The sequence below is a fragment of the Suncus etruscus genome, chromosome 6 (assembly GCF_024139225.1).
Source record: "Suncus etruscus isolate mSunEtr1 chromosome 6, mSunEtr1.pri.cur, whole genome shotgun sequence".
Classification (NCBI taxonomy): domain Eukaryota; kingdom Metazoa; phylum Chordata; class Mammalia; order Eulipotyphla; family Soricidae; genus Suncus; species Suncus etruscus.
Genome location: NC_064853.1, coordinates 69,696,247 through 69,718,505, shown reverse-complemented (window position 1 = coordinate 69,718,505; position 22,259 = coordinate 69,696,247). Strand labels below are relative to the sequence as shown.

Here is a 22,259-nt window from a genome sequence, read left to right as displayed (position 1 = left end):
CAATCTTTCCAGCAGTTTAGAATTAGAATCCAGACTTTCTCTGACAGGTGTATGGCGACATTAATAACCAAGCTTGTAGCTCCTTTTCTCTCCCTGGGAGTTGCCACTCCATTTCATTGTCAGGTGGAGGTAGAGTTGGAGGTGGAGTCAAAGTCACTGAAGGTTCTGGAGTTACTCTAAGCTTTTGGTCATCACTGAGAAACTCCCACTCCAGAGGAGTAAACTGCTAACATTTCAGGGTCTGGAAATTGCCTGAGCCCAATATATTTTCCCTCATCCCTGCGCCCCTTACGAAAGTGTAATGTTCCTAGCCCCTCTGAGTTCTGATCTCAAGCTTCTACTCATGCCCACATGCATGTTATATAATAGAGGCAGATAGATCCATGGAAAGGCATAGCAGAAGTCTAAGATGTGAACTGTCTCGCTGACCTACATTAGTCATTGAGCCCCAGAAAAGATGATTCTACCCTGACAAATGCAAAAGCACCCTCAAGAATGGAATCTTAAAATTGATTATCCATTGGGCCACACAGATAGTTCAGCAGATAGGGCACTTGCCTTGCACTGAGTTCCTGGCATCCCATATAGTTCACTGAACACCACAAGGAGTGAATCCTGAGTGCATTGCTCAGAATCACTCCTGCAAGCTCCCCTGCTGGATGTGGCCAAAAAAAAAAAAAAAAAAAAGACAAAAAATACCTGATTATCCTAATACCTGATAAATATTTTTATAAATAAATATAAATAAATAAGTAATATGTAAAAGTATCTAAAAGTATGAAAAATATCTGGTATGTAAAAAAAATTCCACAGTTCAGGGTCTGATGGTATTATATTTAGTGAAGGACTCATAAGTTGGATTATGGGGCATCTGCCTTCATGTTCTTTTCTGTAACAAATATTTAATTTACTTCAAGTAACTGGCTCCTTAGATATGATGTCTACAACTCAATAAGGTATATCCAGCACCCTGATATGATGCTCCTCTGGTGACATATCCTGGCTGATTCACAAGCACCCCAGGATAACAGGAGTTAAATATTTCCAGTTTCATCCTCCCAGCACCAAAGAAGGTTGTTTGCAATCAGCCCGGTGTTAAGATTGGAATTCATGGAGTTTTCAAAGAAAAGGGGGCTGCAGTTATTGATTTGTTTCCTATGGGCTGCCTGCAGCTTGCTAATGGCTTCTACGCTGCTAAAAACTTAACTTGAACTAAGTCTGGTGGTTTCTATTTAAGAGTGGAGGGAACGAAACACCTATTAAAAGTTTTCTTAGGCCTCCCAGTACCTCATTAAGGAACTTTTTTAAAGGGTGGACATTCTGGGAGAGGGACTCATTCTGAGAATTGGAATGGAACAGAATGATGAGGTCTGTTTTGAGGCCAATGAGGGGGAAAAGGCAAGACTTCTGCTTGTGCAGCCCCTGCTACAATAAGAGGACCTTAACACAGATGGGCGGGCGAGCTCCTAAAAATGTCGCCCATAATTCAAGCTGTCAACTTAATCCTACTGTTTCCAGGTAAAGAGAAGGGGCCCTTGTTTCCCGGGTGAAGAGAAGGCTCATTGCTTGCTGACCCCTGGTCCCCAGCTTGCTGCAGGCCGCCCCTCTTTTTGTGTCAATGCCCCTTCCTTCCCTCCTTTTGGCTATTGTGCTGCTCTTCAAGTGGCCCCCTGGAAGGGACCACCCTGGGAGCTGCACAATGGACCCCAGGACACCGCCAAAACATAGGTTTTGTAGGACAGCCCAGTAAAGAAAAATGTTGTTTAGCTATGTATGTGTTTGTCCTTTCTACAACTGTTTTGTGTGGCCAACAAAACCCCCTCTACAGACTGCACTCTGGCCACACATACCGCCGTGGGGTGTCAGGCGAGAGCTCTCGTTGTCGCTGCCAGTTTCTTTTCCCAGGGCTCTAATTCCTGGTGCAGATTCCATTCATGTGCCTGGATTTATGGTCAGGAAATGTGGCATCAAAGCAAAGTCTTGGTGGGGGCTTTTGGAAACTATTCTACCCAGTGGTCGGGGAGTTGGTGTTTTGGCAATGCTCTAGGATGAAATTTGTCCTAATGCTGCTTCACAAAAGCCAGCAGCCTGGAATTCTATTCTCAGTGGTCATTTACACCTCTGTAAAAGGATCAGTGCCAGCCAATTGTTAGACTGTTTAAATCTTAATTTGCATCTTTATGGTGATAGAGCCTAGGCTGATCTCCCTACAGCTTCTTTGTATTTGTGTACCTGTGGGTGGGAGGTCATTGGAGGGTAAAGGTGCTAATTTGTCCAGAGGATGATCAGTTAAACTACAAAAATTGCAATCATTTCGGCTGATGTCAGACTACTTTGGTTCATTAGTTATATTTTGTAGTAGTTGAGAACTTTTGAATATTGGGTTATGTTGTTTCTGTCCAAATTTAAGACCCCTCCTGGGTCTTAGAAGGATTTTATTTATTCATTTGACCATTTGTATCGATGCACCCAGATCTACAATACTTTTAATGATACTTCTTTATGTGTATATCATTTCAAAAATCACTGCCAACACCAGCAGCCTGTTTCCCTCATCAGTGTCCCAGTGACCTGTTCCAGACAAAATCTTGACTTTCAATGACTTTGGTCATTTTTTGTTTATTTTCTTGTTTTTGTTTGGTTTTTGTTTTGATGCCACATCCAGAGGTGTTCAGAGGTTACTCCTGGCTCTTAGCACAGAATCATTCCTGACAGGTTCAGGGTACCACATGGGATACCAGGAATCAAACCCAGGGTGGCTGCATGCAAGGCAAATGCCCTCTCTACCTGCTGTACTATCACTCTGGTCCCATTGTCCACTTTCTATATTTCCTTGTATCCCAATGCAGGGTTCGGAAAACCCGATTTCCAGCCGCCTGGCGCAGAGTAATGAAAAAAACTCGAGCCCAGCAGTGATGCAAGCAAGTTCCGTATATTATCTGACCGGTCAGAGGTCCGAAATGTACCCGTGGCAGAGTAGAGGTTTACGGACCCCGAAACCTTAAGCCAGTCTCTTTTTAAACAGAATTTAGACAGGTTGATTCATTCTTATTATCAAAGCACAATCTTAAAAGAAACAGGAATGAGCACTGATGTTGGAGAGCTGCGCCGGGGGGGGGGGGTTGTGAGATAAAGGTGATTTCAAATTTCAAGATTTTAGGGCGGGTGGGCCACACAGGAGCGGGAAGCAGGGAGGCCAGGGGGCAGGGTGGCAGCATTTTCAAATCTGGAGGGCGGGTGGGTCACACAGGAGCTCGAGGGCAGGTGGGTCATACAGGAGCTCAAGGGCGGGTGGGTAACACAGGGGCTGGTAAAGCTGTGGGAAGCAGGGAGGCCGGCGGGCAGGTTCTGAAAAGCAACTTATGGCTGGAGTTTAATAAATTCATATCATATTTTAAAGCTTTCATTAAAAGTATGTTTTTCACTTCTTTCACCAGCATATGAGAGATCTTTTTTTTTTCCTTGTGGAGGCAGTGATAACTATGCACATATAGATGAATAAAATTGAACTATTAAGATTTCTAAATGTTGTTCAGAGCTGGAGTGATAGAACAGCGGCAAGGCATTTGCCTTTCATGTGACCCACCTGGGATAGACCCAGTCAATCCCCGGCATCCCATATGGTCCCCCCAAGCCTGCCAAGAGTGACTTCTGAGCACAGAGCAAGGAGTAACCCCTGAGCACTGCAAGGTGTGGCCCCCAAATCTAAATGTTGTTTATTGTAATTGACATATTTCTTCAAGAGGAACATGTAACAACCAGAATGAAAGTAGAACTAGATAAAATGATCATTTTATTTTTATTTATTTGCTGGGTGGAGCTCCACACCTAGTAGTACTTAAGTCTTACTCCTAGCTCTCTTTACACTTAGTGCTCTGATCTCTCCTAGTGGGGTTGCAGACCTTATGTAGTGCCAGAGGTTGAACCCATGCCAGCTACATGCAAAGCAAGTGTTCTACCCATTGTACTATTACTTGGGCCTATAAAATTATAATTTAGAAAATATATGTAATGAACTTAAGACACTGTGTGGGCAAGAGATATAGTACAGCGGATAGGTCAGTTGCCTGATGTTGCCAACCCTTGTTTGAGCTCAAGTACCCGAATATGGTCCCTAGACCCTGCCAGGCAGAGTTAGCACAGCAGACTTACTTCACTCAGCGTGATTCTCTCAGATCCATCCTTGTAGTAGCAAATTACATGATTTTTGTCTGTTTTTTTTTTTATCATTGAGTAATATTCAACTGTGTATAAATCTCTAAAGTAATCTTTTCTGTTCACATCATGTGTTCTTAGTTTATAGCTCAGAGACTTCTGGGGCTAGAGAGATAGTACAGTAGACTTACCTTGCGCACAGAAGAGTTAGATTTGATCCCCAGCACCCTTAAATAAGATCCTGAATACTACCAGGAATGATCCTTGATTACAGAGCCAGGAGTAAGCCTTGAGCATGACTGTGTATGGCCCCAGAACCAAGTAAAAGACTTTTCAAAAAAGTATTATGATTTGGAAAAAAGATAGACTTTAACCAGTGAAGGGTAAAAAACTGAAGTTCTGGGTCAGTGTTTCCAGAACTAGAAAGCCCAGGCTCCTGTCTGTGTGTATTATCCTTAATCATGTTTCTAGTTCATGAGCCACCTCCACAAATGGGGTACTTTTCATGTTTGCTCATTTTGAAGTAAATTTCCTCCCCTAAAATATTGTCCTGGATGTTGTGTATGTAAACATTTTATGGGATTATTATGTTACTGACCCTACCGTGATCAGTCATTATGCCCTACCCTAGGGTAGGGCACAATCCAACACTGGATTCAATCAACTATATTGCTTTATTATTATTTTGTCTTATTCAAAATGTGATAAACCTATTTTAATCAAACATTTTAAATAGACATAACAAATTACACACAAAATATTTACTATTTATGGCCAATGATTAGCACATCATTTTGAGTCTATTGTTCCTTAGAGAAAATGAGGACTGAAAGTCAAATCTGTAACACAACAAATAAAACATAAATTTTTTTATAAAATAATACCTAGAGAGATGTGTAAAAGTTATGTAATGAGTTAAGAAAAAACTTTCTTTTCAGTAATCTTCATGTAGGATTATTTTTGCCAAGATGTAGTTCCTAATTTGTGATACTAAAAAATGAGGCATCTCTCTTTTTCTTGATTGTTTTTAAAGCTGCTTTGAATACTAAACTTAGCCAAGAGGTTTTCTTTTTTTTTTTTAATTGTTTTCTAAATTTCTATATAGCTAAAAGATGAAAATGAAGCTAGGAAACAAATTATTAGCAATTTGCCTGGAAAAATAAAATCCTTTATTTTATATTTACTTGTCACTAGGTAAAATAAAAGTATTTTTCAAGCAGTGACTTTTTATTCAGCTTGTCTGGTCACATGCCTGACTTTACAAAGAGTAAACGGTGTTGGGGCCAGGCCAGTCTACAGAATCCCAGGGAAACACTAAACATGGATCTGTCAACCCTTGCCTCTACAGCTGAAATGATTTTAATTAGTAAGGAAAACCGAGGACATGAAAAAACTGATGGATAAATACTGTGTGGAACTACCAAAGGTAGGGTGTTTGCCTGGGTTCAGTCTCTGTCATCCTGTATGGTCCCCTGAGCACTGACCAGGGGTAATCTCTAAGCACAGCGGGGTGTGGCTCCAAAACAAAAACAAAGAACCAGCTCAGGACTTGAGAAGTAGCTGGAGTGCCAAGGGATAACCTAGAATCTTGAACAGGATTTAAGTCCAAAGAGTCATTTATTTTCTGCCTAAGAACTCTGCTTAAAAGTGGGGGTAGACTTGTTCTTGAAGTTGTCATTCACCTTCCAAAAGGAGGACAGAGGACATCTTCCCCTTTGTGGCAGATAACCACAAAGAATTTTATTAACTTTACCATAGAAATAATTATAAAAGTAGGCGGGAGCAATAGTATAGTAGGTAGGGTATTTGCCTTAAACCAGCTGACTGATCCTCGCATCCCATCTGGTCCCTTTATCACCCAGGAGTAATTCCTCTGTGCAGAACCAGGAGTAACCCTTGAGTATTGCTGGGTGTGACCCAAAGCCAAACAAAAAATAACAAACCAAAAATATTATTCTAAATTTTTTTTTTTTTGTGGTTTTTGGGTCACACCCGGCAGTGCTCAGGGGTTATTCCTGGCTCCAGGCTCAGAAATTGCTCCTGGAAGGCACGGGAGGACCATATATGGGACGCCGGGATTCGAACCGATGACCTCCTGCATGAGAGGCAAACGCCTTACCTCCATGCTATCTCTCCGGCCCCCTATTCTAAATTTTTTAATTAGCATATTCCTTTATAGGTTGCCTGGTTTTTATTTCCTTGGCAAGAGCAATAGCGCAGCGCTAGAGTGTTTGCCTTGCACGCTGCTGACCCAGGACAGACCTCAGTTCAATGCCTGGCATCCCATATGGTCCCCCAAGCCAGGAGCAATTTCTGAGCACATAGCCAGGAGTAACTCTTGAGCGCCACTGAGTGTGACCCAAAAACCAAAAAAATAAAAATAAATAAATAAAAATATTCATTTCTTTTTGTTGTATGCATCAAATATTTTTATTATAGTAAGCAATCAAACCTTTAAGGAAGATCTGTCTTTGGTGTATTTTCCCTTAGCTTTTTAGAATCTGGCTTCCTCTAAGACAGACTTTTTGTTTGGTATTCAAGCCCAGTGATAAGGGGGACCAGCAGGACCAGTAGAGCTCAGAAGTCACCATAACTACCCCTAGGAGTAACCAGGCAGTGTGGGGGAATTGAACTCAGGACTACTTCAGTCCTTTCAGCTTTTTCTCCAACTGAGCTTAAATCTCTTTGGCATCTCCTATGACATCACATCAGACTTAACCTCAAACAGTGGCCAAAATGTTCTTCTTTACCTAGACCTTCAGTAGCCTAGAAACAGTTAAAGTCTAACTCTTTGTTTCCATGTCTTGCTAAGAATAAAGAAAATTTTATTGTAGTGGGATCCAGGTGGAGAAATAATCGTCATTTTTCTACATTCAGAAATAAGAGGAAGTAACCTATACTTCAGCCAGCAGTTTTCAATTTCTTAGCAGTGACAATTTAAGTAAATTTCATATGAGTTATAGAGATCTAACTTTGTTCTGATTGACAATATGAAATTAGCCTTTTCTGCTGTTAAGATTATCTGGCATTCCTATCACTCAAGTAAAATGTAGGATGAGATTGCATTTCTGTGCATTTGAACATCCTCAAAGTCGTTGAAGGGTTAAAGTTCCTCTGATGCATTTAAAACAGTCTCATATACACAAACAACTTTCCCCAACTGCTCCATTTACATCTTTGTCAGGAGACAGTCTGCTTGCTGCACTTTTATTCTAGAACTTATTTCAGATTTTCATAAACCATGAAGAAACCACCGTAGATTTTAGAAACTGGCTCTCTTCAGTAAATAAATATTTGTTGCATACCTGTTTTATTTTATGGATGCTGCACTCATAGTAACATTCTGAGGAAAACCATTCATTGCTTCCAACCCCTAAATTTGTTTTTTTATTCAACCCCCAAATTGTATTTAGGGTTAAAGTAATGAAAAGCAATTCTGGGGTGCCACTCTTGTTATATTTCTACTGTTCTGTTTCTATATGCTTCCAAATGAAAAGTCCCAGAATTGCAAAATACAATAATCAACAATGTAGCATAGACTCATCTTCAGTTTAACATTTTTATATATTTCCCCATCTATCTCTTTGTAAACATCTATTTCTAATTTTTTTTTTTTTTTTTTTGCTTTTGTGTTATACCCAGCTGTGCTCAGGGGTTACTCCTGGCCCTACACTCAGAAATCGCTCCTGGCAGGCTCAGGGGACCATATGAGATGCTGGGATTTGAACCACCGTCCTTCTGCATGAAAGGCAAATGTACTACCTCCATGCTATTTCTTCGGCCCTGTTTCTAATTATTGATGAAATCTATTCAACTCAGTCCCTATTCATAAGAATATCCTAAAATAGTCTGTCCTAAAGGGGTCACTTTGGTAGGTCAAAATCCTAAATAGGTTTCTCATTTTTCAAGGTCATGCTAGTGATACAGGCCTCTAATCTAGAAATTTCAGATGTATTACCAAAAGGACCTGGGAGCTTGTTAGAAATATGTTCTTGGGACCATAGCAATGGAGCTGCAGGTTAGACATTTGCTTTGTATGTAGCTGATTTGGATTCAGTCTACTGTGCCCCATATGATCCCGTCCCGACACCCCCCTCCCCCCTCCACCGCCCCCCCCCCCCTGTCCTCAAAAGCTTCACAAGAATGAGACCTGAGCAGAAAACCAGAAATAAGCCCTGAGTTAAACCGGGTATAACCACTACGCTCCCCAAAATTTTTATTTTAAATATGTTCCCTGGCCCTACTCACCACTGAGTCAGGAATCTAGAGGTGAGTCCCAATCATGTAGGTTTCATTAGGCTTATTAAGGCTCTCTGCTCCTTCCGGTTTGAAACCCATAACTCTGAGTTCCCTTGGAGGGCCGAAAGACTAGGGCAAGAGAGAAGTCTAGTTGTTTGCATCCATTTTGGCACATATGCACCAGGACTTTTTGCAAGTCACCCAAAATCTATTCCATACTTACTTTTTGATGGTCTGTTTTTTTTGTTTTTTTTTTTCTCTCATGGCTTCAGCAGTTTTGTAGCATCTGAGCTATTTAATGAGTTCATGGAACTTAAATGTGCAATGTATTCTTTGTCCAATGCTGACACTTATAAGGGCCTAAATCATTTTCTATACATGTAACCAGTCTGAACCCTGAGTTTTATTTGGAAGGCTGACTATGTATACTCTTTTTAAAATGTAAGTTAAAGAAATTTATTCTTTCTAAAATACTGGGCTAATGGGGCCAGAGCAGTGGTGCAGGGCGTAAGGCATCTGCATTGCACGCGTTAGCCTAGGACGAACTGCAGTTTGATCCCCCTGTGTCCCACATGGTCCCCCAAGCCAGGACCCATTTCTGAGTGCATAGCAGGAGTAACCCCTGAGCGTCACTGGGTGTGGCCGAAAAACAGACATGAAAAACAAACAAAAAAATACTGGGCTAAAAAGATCGTGTCAAGGCACTTACTTTGCATGTGGCCAACCCATGTTTGATCCCTGTCACCACATGGTCCTTGAGCACGACCAGTAGTGACTTCGGAGCATAGCCAGGAGTAGCCCCTGATCACATCAGGCATGACACCCAGACAAATAATTAAATGCAACGCCACACTTATTTGTGTGTGGACATTCAATGAGTCTGTAAAAATCCACCTTGCAAGGTCATTATTTGGCTGAAAAAGAATAAGGATTTGGGTCTGAATATCTTCTACCCAGCATTCTTTTTTTTCTTTTTTTTTTTTATCATATTGGCTTATATATCTTTCACGGTAGTATATTAGGTACATATTAACATTGAGTCAGGGGAATACCCATCACCAAATTTGTCCTCCCCCCATCCCCGTTCCCTTCCTGCAACCCATATCCCCCACCATCACCCCCTGGGCTGCTAGAGTAGGTGGTCCCCTCTTTGTCTAGCTTACTATTAGTGATCATATATCTGTTTGGTCCTGGTACCCTCCCTTGTTTCCCCCTCTATTTGAGAGGTGGAGCTCAATAATTCGAGTTATATGGTTTTGTGTGAAGGAAAGAAAAGCAATAGAATGGAGTAAAAAATAAGAAAAAAATTAAAATCAAATCAAATAAACTGGAAATGGTGGAGTCCTTCTAATCTAGAGGCTTTCAACCTCAGTTTGAGAACATGAAAAAGGTAATTGAAACACCACATCAATACAGAAAGAAATATCAAATTAAATATCCAGTGAGCACTACAGCAATAAAGACAAGCACCACACAATAGTCTCAGTTCTGAAATCAAACCATGCCGGAGTACAAAAAGAAAGAGAAAGATAAAATAAAATAAAATAAAATAAAATAGGAGACATAAACTTCAATATCTACACCAAAATAAAGACGTCAATAAAAATTGATCAATAAGGGGCCTGGAGAGATAGCACAGCGGTGTTTGCCTTGCAAGCAGCCAATTCAGTACCAAAGGTGGTTGGTTCGAATCCCGGTGTCCCATATGGTCCCCCATGCCTGCCAGGAGCTATTTCTCAGCAGACAGCCAGGAGTAACCCCTGAGCAATGCCGGGTGTGGCCCAAAAACCAAAAAAAAAAAAAAAAAAGATCAATATATATGTAGAAAAATGATTATTTTGTGCCTTTTTTTTTTCTCCCTGCATAGGCACAGTAACTATTGGGGATATTATAGAGGGAATTCCCTTGGCCTAGGAGATACAGGGTTTCTCCACCCCTGACGTATACTATCATGGGATTAACTATAGACTCCTTGCATGATCATTTACTTTCCCCCTGGTGCTTTTTTGGTGTATAGAAGACTTCTGCTTCATCATGAATGTAAAATCGGACCTCTGTATCTAGAGATCTTGGTGTCTGTACAGCTCAAGGAATGGAGCTTATGATGAAGTCTTTCTTTGTGGTTCTAGCAGTTCTGCTTCTTTGGTGTCGTTTTAATCCATCTTCTGTAGTTGGTGGTCTTGGTCATTACATTGCTCCTAGGATGGAGCCTGGGATAGAGTCTTTTGTTATGCTTCTGGAAGACCTGTTCAGTTGCGATCGTCTCAATCAGACCTCTGGAATTGAAGATCTTGTTTGTTGAACAGATCATAGACCAAAAGCTAGGCTAGTGCTTGTTGTTGTTGTTGTTGTTGTTGTTGTTGGTCCCGGGATGCATACTGTCCAGTCCTGGTTGTAACAACCAGTCATCTGTATATAGCGATCTTGGCTTTTGCACAGATCAAAGGGTGACATGTCTTCTGATTTTGTCTTATCATTGGCTGGTGAGAAAGGACAACTTACTCTTGGATCAAGTTGTTCCCATTTCTTTGTTGTCAGGTTATCAATTTAGAACTGGCACATGTTGGAGTCAGAGCAGCATTATGGATGCCCTGGAGGGGATTTGGTTCCTGGAGCTGTTGTGGAGAACTCTGTCATTTCTATGTCTGGGATCCAGGAGTCAGGGCTGGATGGTCAGTGCTTAATTCCCTGGGGTCTAAATTGATTCCACATGACATACGTTCAGGGTGGGAGATGCCCCTGTGTTGTAAAAAAGTATATCCCTAGTAGATAAGAGTGTTTTTTACACGTAAAATGTCCCCTCTTTTCAATATGCCTTTGCAGGAAGAAGTGGTGTTACATTATATTGCTGGTGGATTTGGGGGTGGAGAGAGAAGAAAACAGACACAGGACAAAAACTAAAAATATATATGCTCACACATATCTAAAGAAAAAAAATTCTTTTTTTTTTAAAAAAAAAAGATTAAATAAAAGATGTAATTAAAGGAATAAAGTGGGACCGGGAGAGATAGCATGGAGGCAAGGTGACTGTGGCTCAAATCGCAGCATCCCACATGGTCCCCTGTGCCCACCAGGGACTGTGTCCGAGCATAGACTACCCAGCATTCTTTGCTTAACTTTTTTTATTTATTATTATTTTTTTTTGGTTTTTGGGCCACACCCGGTGACGCTCAGGGGTTACTCCTGGCTATGCGCTCAGAAGTCGCTCCTGGCTTGGGGGACCATATGGGACATCGGGGGATCGAACCGCAGTCCATCCAAGGCTAGTGCAGGCAAGGCAGGCACCTTACCTCTAGCACCACCGCCGGCCCCCTTTGCTTAGGTTTTTATGTGCCCCATATACCATTTTATGTCAATAATCTTCATTGAAATTAGAATTTAAAGTCCTAAAAATGAGAATTCAACATAAACCTAGCATGTACTGGGGATCTCCCAGTCTGGAGAGAGCCCAATGGGCTAATTTCATGCTTCACAAGCAGGAGACCTAGGTTCTGTCCCCAGCATCCCATGGTCCCCACCCCATGACCAGCCCACTGGGAACTACTCCTGAGCACAGAGCTGAGAGTAGGCCAATGGCCATATTTACGTTACCACCTGCACCTATGGAAGTGATCCCTAAGCTGTGGAAAATGCTGGAAATAAACACTTTGGTTAATGCTTTTCAACCTAACTCAATCAAAGGAGGTAAGAAAGTCTCCTTCATTTCCTTATTTTTATTGTATGATAAAAAAGAAAAGTAAAAATTATCTTTACAAGGCAGCAAAAGAAGCTGGTCTGGGAAGAAGAGTACTTCTGAGTTTTCTAGGCCATTTTGTTAGAAAGGCTTTTTAACCAAAATGTATTAGAAATGCATCATGAGGCTTTTTAACCTGGCCTCCATTTCTTTTTTGCTGCCTTTTTATCTGTTAATATACTATTTAGTATAAACTACAGTTGTGTGTAGCTTATATGCATTAATAATTCCCCGTGCAAACTGATTTCTTACACTAAATGATTCATGGTATGATTCTCTTAACCTCAGCTGCCAAACTGTGATTGTGGTTGAAAAGATAGGATATCTACATCTATTAGACTAATGTTCATTATAATGTCTCAACGTGCATAATAGAGCATTGGTTGCCGTTATGAAAGGTTGCATTTTATATGACTATTGATCTATAGTTATATATAAATCAGCCTTCCATAAGAAATGATCCTTCTTTATGACCAACACAAATTTTAAAATTAATATCTGGAGACTTCAAGACTGTCTTCTTACCATAGTAATTTTTTAAAGCCAGATAAAGAAGTCAGGAATAGTTAGTAATGTCAGTGTGCTGTATTGTTAGAATTTTTGGTAGAATTGCCATTTTTTTTTTACTTTCTCTCTCTCTCTTTTTTCTTTTTGTCTTTTATCTAGTAAGTTTACTGCTTTTTATCTGGTATTCAGATAAGAACATCCAATCCTTATTTATAGTATGATACATTTCTCCAGTACAGATTTAGCCATCTTAAAACATGGTAAAAATGGGTATTGAGGGAGATGAAAGAAAGATACAGTTAAGGAAAATTCTAACAATTTTGAACTATTGTAATGATATCTTTCACTTACGTCTTCTTTCAATCACTCATTTGCAATTTTTTTTAAATAATATTACTCTTTATTTTTTGGTTTTTGGGCCACACCTGGTGATGCTCAGGGGTTAATCCTGGCTATGCACTCAGAAATTGCTCCTGGCTTGGGGGACCATGTGGGACTCGGGGGGATTGAATTGCGGTTTGTCCCAGGTTAGCGCATGCAAGGCAAACAAGCTTTCGACACCACTCAGGCCCCTCATTTGCAATTTTCTAATTGAATTTGTGAGGATTTTGGTTCAGCTCCAAAAGAGTGGATGCACTAAGAAAAGTTGACATATTTTTCACGATGTTCCTCTTTTGACTTTGAGTTGCTTTGTCCTGGTATCCTAACAGAACTGCATCTGCTTCTAATAGAGTTGTATTCTGTTATGGCTCCCAGAAACCTAGATGTGAGTTCAAGGTCTAACAACTGCAGAAGAACTGTTTCCCTTCTGGTATTTCTCTTCATCCATTTCTGGTTCTTTACACACACAGTGAAATTTGCCACCAAAATCTATATAAAGGTTATTTCCACGATATGAAATATTTGCACAATGAACAGTTTATCCTTGACTGGGCCCATTTGTATAAGAGGAGAATGTTTCAGCATAGAGGTGAAGGAGTCATCTTTTTGTCTTGTTCTGTTTTGTTTTGTTTTTGTTTTTGTTTTTTTGGGGGGGGGGGCCATACCTGGCAGAACACAATTACTCCTGGCTTTGCACTCATAAATCACTCCTAGCAGGCTGGCTCTGGGGACCATATAGGATAGCAGGGATTGAACCCAGGTTAACCACATCATGCAAGGCAAACACCCTAACTTCTATGCTATCTATCACTCTGGCCCTCCACATTTTTTGAAGGGCCTCTAATTGACTGAGCTCAGTCTTTCTTTGCACTTGCAGCTCTGAGTGCTGTTTCAAAGTGCTTGCAAAGCTGCCAGAGCACATCTTAGAATCTGTGAAATCAGAACTCTCTCCCCCAGATGCACTTTCTGTGCTCAAGTTTCGGCAGGGCTGTGAGAAGAGGAAACCTTGTGGAACATGGCTCTTAGATGTCAAGACATAAGTTCCACATAGCTCCGCTATTTTTGCTTTACACATGACCTTTGACCTTTCCACATGAACACCAAATTGCCATTTCTTGTATCAGAGGATGCTGTTTAAGGCACACCGACTGTCATGGGCCCATCTTTCTTGTGTCAGAGGATGCTGTTTAGGGCATCCAACTGCCATTGGTCCATCTCTAGCTTTAGAAAAGACACCCAAGGGGCCGGAGCAGTGGCGCTAGCCTAGGATGGATGGAGGTTCGATCCCCCAGCGTCCCATATAGTCCTCCAAGCCAGGAGCGATTTCTGTGTGTATACCCAGGAGTAACCCGTGTGTCACCGGGTGTGGCCCAAAAACAAAAACAGAAAAGACACCGAAGGAATGGAGAGATAGTACAGGGAGTAAGGTGCTTACCTTGCATTGCTGACTGAGATTCAATCCCTGGTACCACATATCATTAGTGATCCCTGAACATAGTCAGGACAAAACCCTGAATGTCACTAGCTATTCTCCTCCCTGACTCCAAAAGTACCCAATGTCTATATGACCTTTGAGGGATAAGTAGTCAGATTCTTTCTAACATTTTTAAATTTTAGCATCAGGTTTCTACCACCTAACTTGCTCTACCCACACCCTGTGCCCTTTAACACCCAGGAGTTATTGTAGGTTACTCCCTTCAGTGAAATATTACTGTTTGCTCAGAGATTTCCCTGGAGTCAAAGCTATCCATTGGTCATTTTGACTAACCATTCTAGAAACACAATTTTGGAGAGAATGATCTACTTTTCTTCTTAATTATTAATTATTGTGATATCCTAGAAGCCTAAACAAGGCACTAAGATAATTACCTAAATAGCTTTTTTTGGTAAAAGTATAATGAGACCATCTATAATAGTATTAATTTCCAATTATAACTACTTATATACTCGAGTATAAGCCGAGTAAAATTTGTGCTAGGGGAAAAAATCCGGACTCGGCTTATACTCTGATCATACAGGTTATTTGATTCAGTGCGCTTGCACCAAATAAAATGCACATAGTCTCCAGTTGTCTTCTGCTGTCTGCTGGAGGGGTGGTGCTTCAGCTCAGTCCACAAGTCAAGGCTGAGCTGAAGAGGTAGGCAGCTGAACTGAACTGTATGCCACTGAACTATTTAACCCACAATATTCTGCGCTAGGTATAAGACTGACAGCAGTGATGATGATATCTGCGAACTCAGTGATGATGACAATGTCTATGCTGATACCCTCACATCAGATACAGCTGAAGCTCTGTTTAAACATACTGATGGGGAGGAGGAAGAATCCAGTGTTGAAGGACTTTAACCTTTGTGATTTAGCTTGATTATCTGTTAAGCTTTGGTTTTCTGCACTTTATTTAAAATTTTAAAATTATTGTTGCTAGTTTACAGTTTTGCTTTAGCAATAAATATTGAAAAATATTTAACCTACTGTTTTCTCAATTATTGTAATTGGATATATATTTTTATTTTTGAAATTTACAAGTGTGTTTTGCACCCTGGCTTATACTCTAGTCACTAAGTGTTACCAGTTTTTAGGGTAAAATTGGGGGGGATGTCAACTTATACTCGAGTATATACAGTAATTATTCCTTTTAGAGGCCATTTCTAAATATTGTGTATCCAAACCTGTATTGAAAAACTGAGTCACCTTTATATTGTTTAGTTACAGTATATGAAAACCTCTCTGTTCTATCCATGTGTAGGTTAAAACTCAAATTATCTATTACTTTGCATCTAAAAATTTTGTCTTTTAATCTGTTATAAATTAGTTGATATAGAAAATGCTGATATATTTAAATTGCAGTTTTCTCAATTAAAAGCATTTCAATTTTCTGAAGTAAGGGGTATGCTATTTAAATGCATCTATATATTTATGTTTCTAGAGATCAAACTGATGCTATGGAAGGCAAGCATTGTATCTTTAACTTTTTTGTTATTTTTTCATTAGAGGAGTGTATGACATCAAACCTTGTTTCTACTATGTGGGATTCATATTATAAATTTTCCAAGGTGAAATGGACTAAAGAGGGGAACATCCTTTTAATCCTTGTACCCTCTTTCCTTATTCACTTTCTGATTTGGAGCATTTCTCTAGAATGATGAACAAAATTTCATGCATTTTTAGCCATAACTCTTTTACTTTATGCCAAATAATTATGTATGTTTTAAACCTTCAAGAAATCCTGATTTTTGTGGTTTCAGTATCATTTCTCTACTTTGTGCCTTCCTAAATTACTCATTTGCTCTCTGACCTCATGCAAATCAGTTAATGAGTTCTATTTTGAAATTATTTAATAATAATAATAATAATAATAACTCAAATTCTTTCATGCCAGTACTTAAATTTAGTTACAGTTGCCTCTGCAGAACTCACCAAAGAGACTGGTTTCTGATGTTCATTTCATCCAAACTAATTTAACTTATTCTAGTTAAATTTGTTTTTAACTTTAACTTAGCAAAACAGCATTTCATACTAAAAAAACAATTGAATTACTCATTTTGAGAACTGTATCAACTAATTGTACAAGAATTTTCTCATGGCCTGAGTGCCTTTTCCTAGTAGGTAAACCTACCCAAAACCAAATTGAATGCAAAGATTGTTTCATTTTCATTGAATCAGAACAAAGAAATTAGGTAATTTTCTGGCATCTGATGCCATAGTTTTATGCAAACATTGTTCCCACACTACCACCAGAGTGTGCCTGCTTTCTCCCACCAATGCACCTGCTTGTATTTCAGGCAAAAGTGATGTCGGTTAATCCAGTGTTTCATAGTACAAGGCTGTTGTTTCTAATAGAATAAATTTACTAATTTACACAAAATGATCATTTCCAAGGTATAATAACATGGACATATAACCTGCTGCCTTTCTAATTCATTTATTATTAGTTCGAAGAACTTTTCCCATCGGTAAATCTATATTACTTCTAGTCTATGGTTTTTAGATATTGAAACAAGCCAGTGCCCCCTGAGGTCAACTTTTCTCATAATGAAAGGTACACATGTGCACGTGTGTATGTTTGTGTGTGTGTGTTAGAGAGAGAGAGAGAGAGAGAGAGAGAGAGAGAGAGAGAGAGAGAGAGAGAGAGAGAGAGAGAGAGAGAGAGAATATGTCCACAAGGATAGGATAAATGCTAGTTTTCATCCTTTTACTTACTAAGTTTTATAAAAAGTTGTCCTGGGGCTGGAGAGATAGCATGGAGGTAGGGTGTTTGCCTTGCATGCAGAAGGACAGTGGTTCGAATCCTGCATCCAATCTGGCCCCCAAGCCTGCCAGGAACGATTTCTGAGCATAGAGCCAGGAGTAAACCCTTAGTGCTGCCAGGTGTGAACCAAAAACCAAAAATAAAATAAAAAGTTGTCCTTGTAGTTTTCAAAGAAATCTTTGTTAATTTATATTTTAAAACTGTGGGTAGAAAACATATAGAGGTGCTTGTATTGATGCAGCAGACCTCCATTCTATCTCTAGCATATTGTCTCTCAAGAACCACCAGTAGTGACCCCTAAACGCAGAGTGAGTAGTCCTTGAGTGTATGTGACCTAAGTTTCAAAAAAAAGCATATATACAATTTATACTTACTCATTTTTAGATTCAGAGTTCAGTAATGTTAAATTCATTCACATTATTTTTAAATGATCTCTTTAACTTTTTCCATCTTGAACTGCAAGTCAGTAGTCATAAAACAACTCTTTCTTTCACCCTCTCTCCAACCCCTGGCTATTCCATTCTACTTCTTGTTTCTGGGAATTTGACTGCTCTAGGAAGACTATGTGAGTGTAATCAGAGTAGTTATATTTTTGTTAGATTATTTCATTTGGCAAAATGATCTTAAAATTCCTTCATGTCGGGGCCGGGCGGTGGCGCTGGAGGTAAGGTGCCTGCCTTGCCTGCGCTAGCCTAGGACGGACCACGGTTCGATCCCCCGATGTCCCATATGGTCCCCCAAGAAGCCAGGAGCAACTTCTGAGCGCATAGCCAGGAGTAACCCCTGAGCATCACGGTGTGGCCCAAAACCAAAAAAAAAAAAAAATTCCTTCATGTCTTATTAAAAATTGAATTCAGGGCCCGGAGAGATAGCACAGCGGGGTTTGCCTTGCAAGCAGCCAATCCAGGACCAAAAGTGGTTGGTTCGAATCCCGGTGTCCCATATGGTCCCCCGTGCCTGCCAGGGACTATTTCTGAGCAGACAGCCAGGAGTAACCCCTGAGCAATGCCAGGTGTGGCCCAAAAACCAAAAAAAAAAAAAAAAAAAAAAAAAAATCAGAGAATTCTTAAAATTAGTTTTTGAGTTTACTTATTTTTCTTAATTCATGAAATTCTTTTTGGTTTTCGACATGGTATTGCTCCCACTGTTGGTCAGGGTACCTCATGGTAAAGGGATCAAATATACATGGAAACGTAGGTTTTTTTCTTTGTGTGTGTGTGTAACTGTTTTGCTAGTGGGAGTCCTTTTAAAATAGACCCACGCCTTTTCCTTTCTAATAGTTTTTCATAGCTTTGTTCCTTTATTTCTTCTTCCCTCTTTCTCTTTCTCTTTCTCTCTTTCTTCTTTCTTCCTTCTTTTCAGCACAGGCAATGGAGGGGTATTTTTGAGCAGGACTTGCTGGAAGACCTAAGTCCTTCTCAATTTATACCTTTTGAAAATAGGTGGCTGGTTGAGCACTTCTTTATTAAGATTTCAGAATTGACTATTAAAACAATAGAAATTGCTGAGATGCTTCTTTCTGGTGTCCAGAACCAGCAGGGTCTCAGTCATCCACTTAGCAAGCACCCTCTGTCCTCATCCCGGGACAGTCCGCCCATACCACGCGATTCCTCTGCTGAAGGATGTATCCACATTCTTGCCTTGCCTGTTTCTCTTCCATCTCTATCATTCCTCTCTTCACCAGGGACTCCAACTTACAGTCTTTCATTGCTTCCTAACTTTCTGATAGGACAAGGTTGTTCCAGGCTCATCTTTATACTTCCTGCTCCACATCTTGAATAGTGATTTTCTCCTGGGGCCATTTTACTATCTAAATACCACCAGTTGGGCTTAGTAAACTCTTCTAATAACATTTTAATTTTTTAAACATTATAAACAAGGATTAACTGTCATGCTGATGGAAATGTGATCTTTTTCTTTGTCTTTATTTTGGGGTCATACCCAGTGACACTCAGGAGTTAACTCTTGGCTATGCACTCAGAAATCGCTCCTGGCTTGGGGGACCATATGGGACACCGGGGATCGGACTGAGGTCCGTCCTGGGTCAGCCTCGTGCAAGTCAAATGACCTACCACTGTGCTATTGCTCAGCTCCTAATCTTTTCCTTAACCACATTTAAGAGCCTGGCCATCTATGCAGGGATTCAAAACCATGGCCAACCATTAGAATGTCTCTTTGAGACAGAACAAAGTCATAGACAGTATTGAACAATGACAAATTCTTAGTTTTAGGTCACAAAACTGACTAATATGGGGGTACAATAATAATACAGCTAGTTAGAGCACTTGCCTTGCATGGTGCCGACCCGGGTTCAATCCCAGGCATCTCATAAAGTCTCTTGAGCACACCAGGGGTGATTCCTGAGAGCCAGGAGTAATCCTTTGCACCCCAGGTGAGAACCCCCCCAAAATAAACAAAACTAAAAACTGACTAATGTGGAGCCGGAGAGATGGCACAGTGGTAAGGCGTTTGCCTTGCATGCAGAAGGACAGTAGTTCAAATCCCGGTGTCCCATATAGTCCCCCGCGCCTGCCAGGGGCAATTCCTGAGCATAGAGCCAGGAGCAACCCCTGAGCACTGCCGGGTGTGACCCCCCCCCCAAAAAAAAACTGACTAATGTAAAATGAGGGGGCTGGCAGTGGACGGATAAAATTCAGATAGGAGGTGACATAAAGCCACTATTACAGGGACATGCACACTTTGGTAGTAGTATGTAGTAACTTTGTATATCATTACACTCAGTACATTTAGGGATTTTGACTTTTTTTGTTTTTGTTTTTGGGTTACACCTGGCAGTGCTCAGGGGTTACTTCTGCCTCTACACTCAGAAATCGCTCCTGGCAGGCACAGGGGACCATATAGGATGTCAGGATTTGAACCACCGTCCTTCTGCATGCAAGGCAAATGCCCTACCTCCATGCTATCTCTCCGGTCCTACATTCAGTACATTTGAATACTACTATAAGCCTATTACCTAAACTATAATTTATAAATATATAATCATTCTGTGAGATATAATGGGCCAGAGAACTAGCTCAGTACTAGAGCAGATCACATGTAGGAGGCCCTAAGTTTGACCCCTTGACCCCCCCATATACATACAATTTCATGGCAACTGAGCCATATCATTGACCAAATTTACAAGGCTCTTGGGACAGCATATAGGGTGCTTGCCTTGCATGCAGCCAATCTGGATTCTATCTCCAACACCTCTTATATTCAGTCCCTCCCCCCCAAGCTGCCTGTAGTGATCCCTGATCATAGAGCCAGAAGTGATCCAAATCCTGCACCCCCACAAAAGAAATATTTTTACTAGGCTCTAGTGGATATATCAAAAATTCAATATGATTCCAGATCTCAGGAGCACTCAAAATTGAGAGTGCTCATCTAGCAATGAAATCATAACAAAAATAAAAGATAAGTTAAAATAGAAATATAGATCTGAAAAGATGTACAGTAGGTAGGGCATTTGCCTTGCACACAGACAATTAGGGTTCAATCTCTGGCATCCCATGGACCCCTGAGCACCACCAGATACAAGTCCTGAATGCATATCCAGAAATAACGAGCATTGCTGGGTATTGCTCAAAAACAAACAAGAAAAGAATTGGACTTTATAAAATCTTGAAGTCTAGAATATATGACATTCCAGACTTCGGATAATTTGTCATTTGGGATCATCAAAATGTAGACTCATATAAATAACCCCGTGTTACAAATGTCTGATATACCTATGTTTTATAGATCCAAACAAGCTACAGAGTCTGCCTTATTGGCCACAGGATTGGGTCATGATGTAGCCACCTTGAAAGTTCATGGTAATTCTATAAAAGAAGATGCACCTAAGCCATCTGGAACTTTCCCAGAAGACCTGGATCAGAAGGCAAAGGTCAGTCAATTTGTTTAATATTTGTTTCTTGGGGCACAAGCGATAGTGCAGCAGGGAGGGCATTTGCCTTCCACACAGCTGATCTGAGTTTCATCCCTGCACACCACCAGGGGAGTAAGCCCTGTGCATGCTAGAGTGATTTCTGAGTGCAGAGCCAGGAGTAAACAATTAAGTTTCAGAAGTGTTCGAGTTAATTAACTTGGAAAATAGGTTCTTTTTTTTTTTTTTTTTGATTTTTGGGCCACACCCGGTAATGCTCAGGGGTTACTCCTGGCTATGTGCTCAGAAGTTGCTCCTGGCTTGGGGGACCATATGGGACACCGGGGGATCGAACCGCAGTCCGTCCAAGGCTAGCGCAGGCAAGGCGGGCACCTTACCTTTAGCACCACCGCCCAGCCCCGGAAAATAGGTTCTTAACAATCAATGTATTTGAAAAAAAATTGATAGCTGGACTTTTGGCTTAATTTTCTCATCTTAGTGTTTTGTCTAAAAATCTCCTGGGAGAGGGAGGTGGGTACAGTGGTGGTTTGATGTTGAAGTTATGTGCATGAGAAACTGTTGTTGATAGTGTTGTAAACCACAGTATACCAATTTAAAAATTAAAGAATCATAAAATAAAATAAAAATTATAACTTGTTATATAAAGTTGATTCAGGTCCTCTAAGTAACCTAATTAAAAGTCAACCACACATTTTCCAAAGACCTTACAACATGTTCTCATTCTATTTTTCTATGTGCTCTATATTTATGTGTTATTTTTTAAAGAAAAAGAAATTTGGGCCCGGAGAGATAGCACAGCAGCATTTGCCTTGCAAGCAGCCAATCCAGGACCTAAGGTGGTTGGTTCGAATCCTGGTGTCCCATATGGTCCCCTGTGCCTGCCAGGAGCTATTTCTGAGCAGACAGCCAGGAGTAACCCCTGAGCAACTCCGGGTGTGGCCCAAAAACCAAAAAAAAAAAAAAAGGAATTTATATTATAGGGAGGGGAACATTTTGTCATAACTACAGTGCTCAGGAGCTATTCCTGGCTCTGTGTTCAGGAATGACCCCTTAGGTGCTTGGAGGCCTCTGTGGTGCTAGAATTAAATCAGGGTTGTTCACATGAA

General features: G+C 40.5%; 1 protein-coding gene across 1 annotated transcript in view; it reads left to right on the top strand.

Moving 5' to 3' along the window:
- Positions 1-22,259, top strand: part of KIZ (kizuna centrosomal protein) — a 132,568-nt gene that overhangs the window by 64,478 nt on the left and 45,831 nt on the right. Inside the window, 1 exon segment of the mRNA XM_049774332.1 lies at positions 21,009-21,153. Within this exon segment, the coding sequence (XP_049630289.1) occupies positions 21,009-21,153 (145 nt within the window).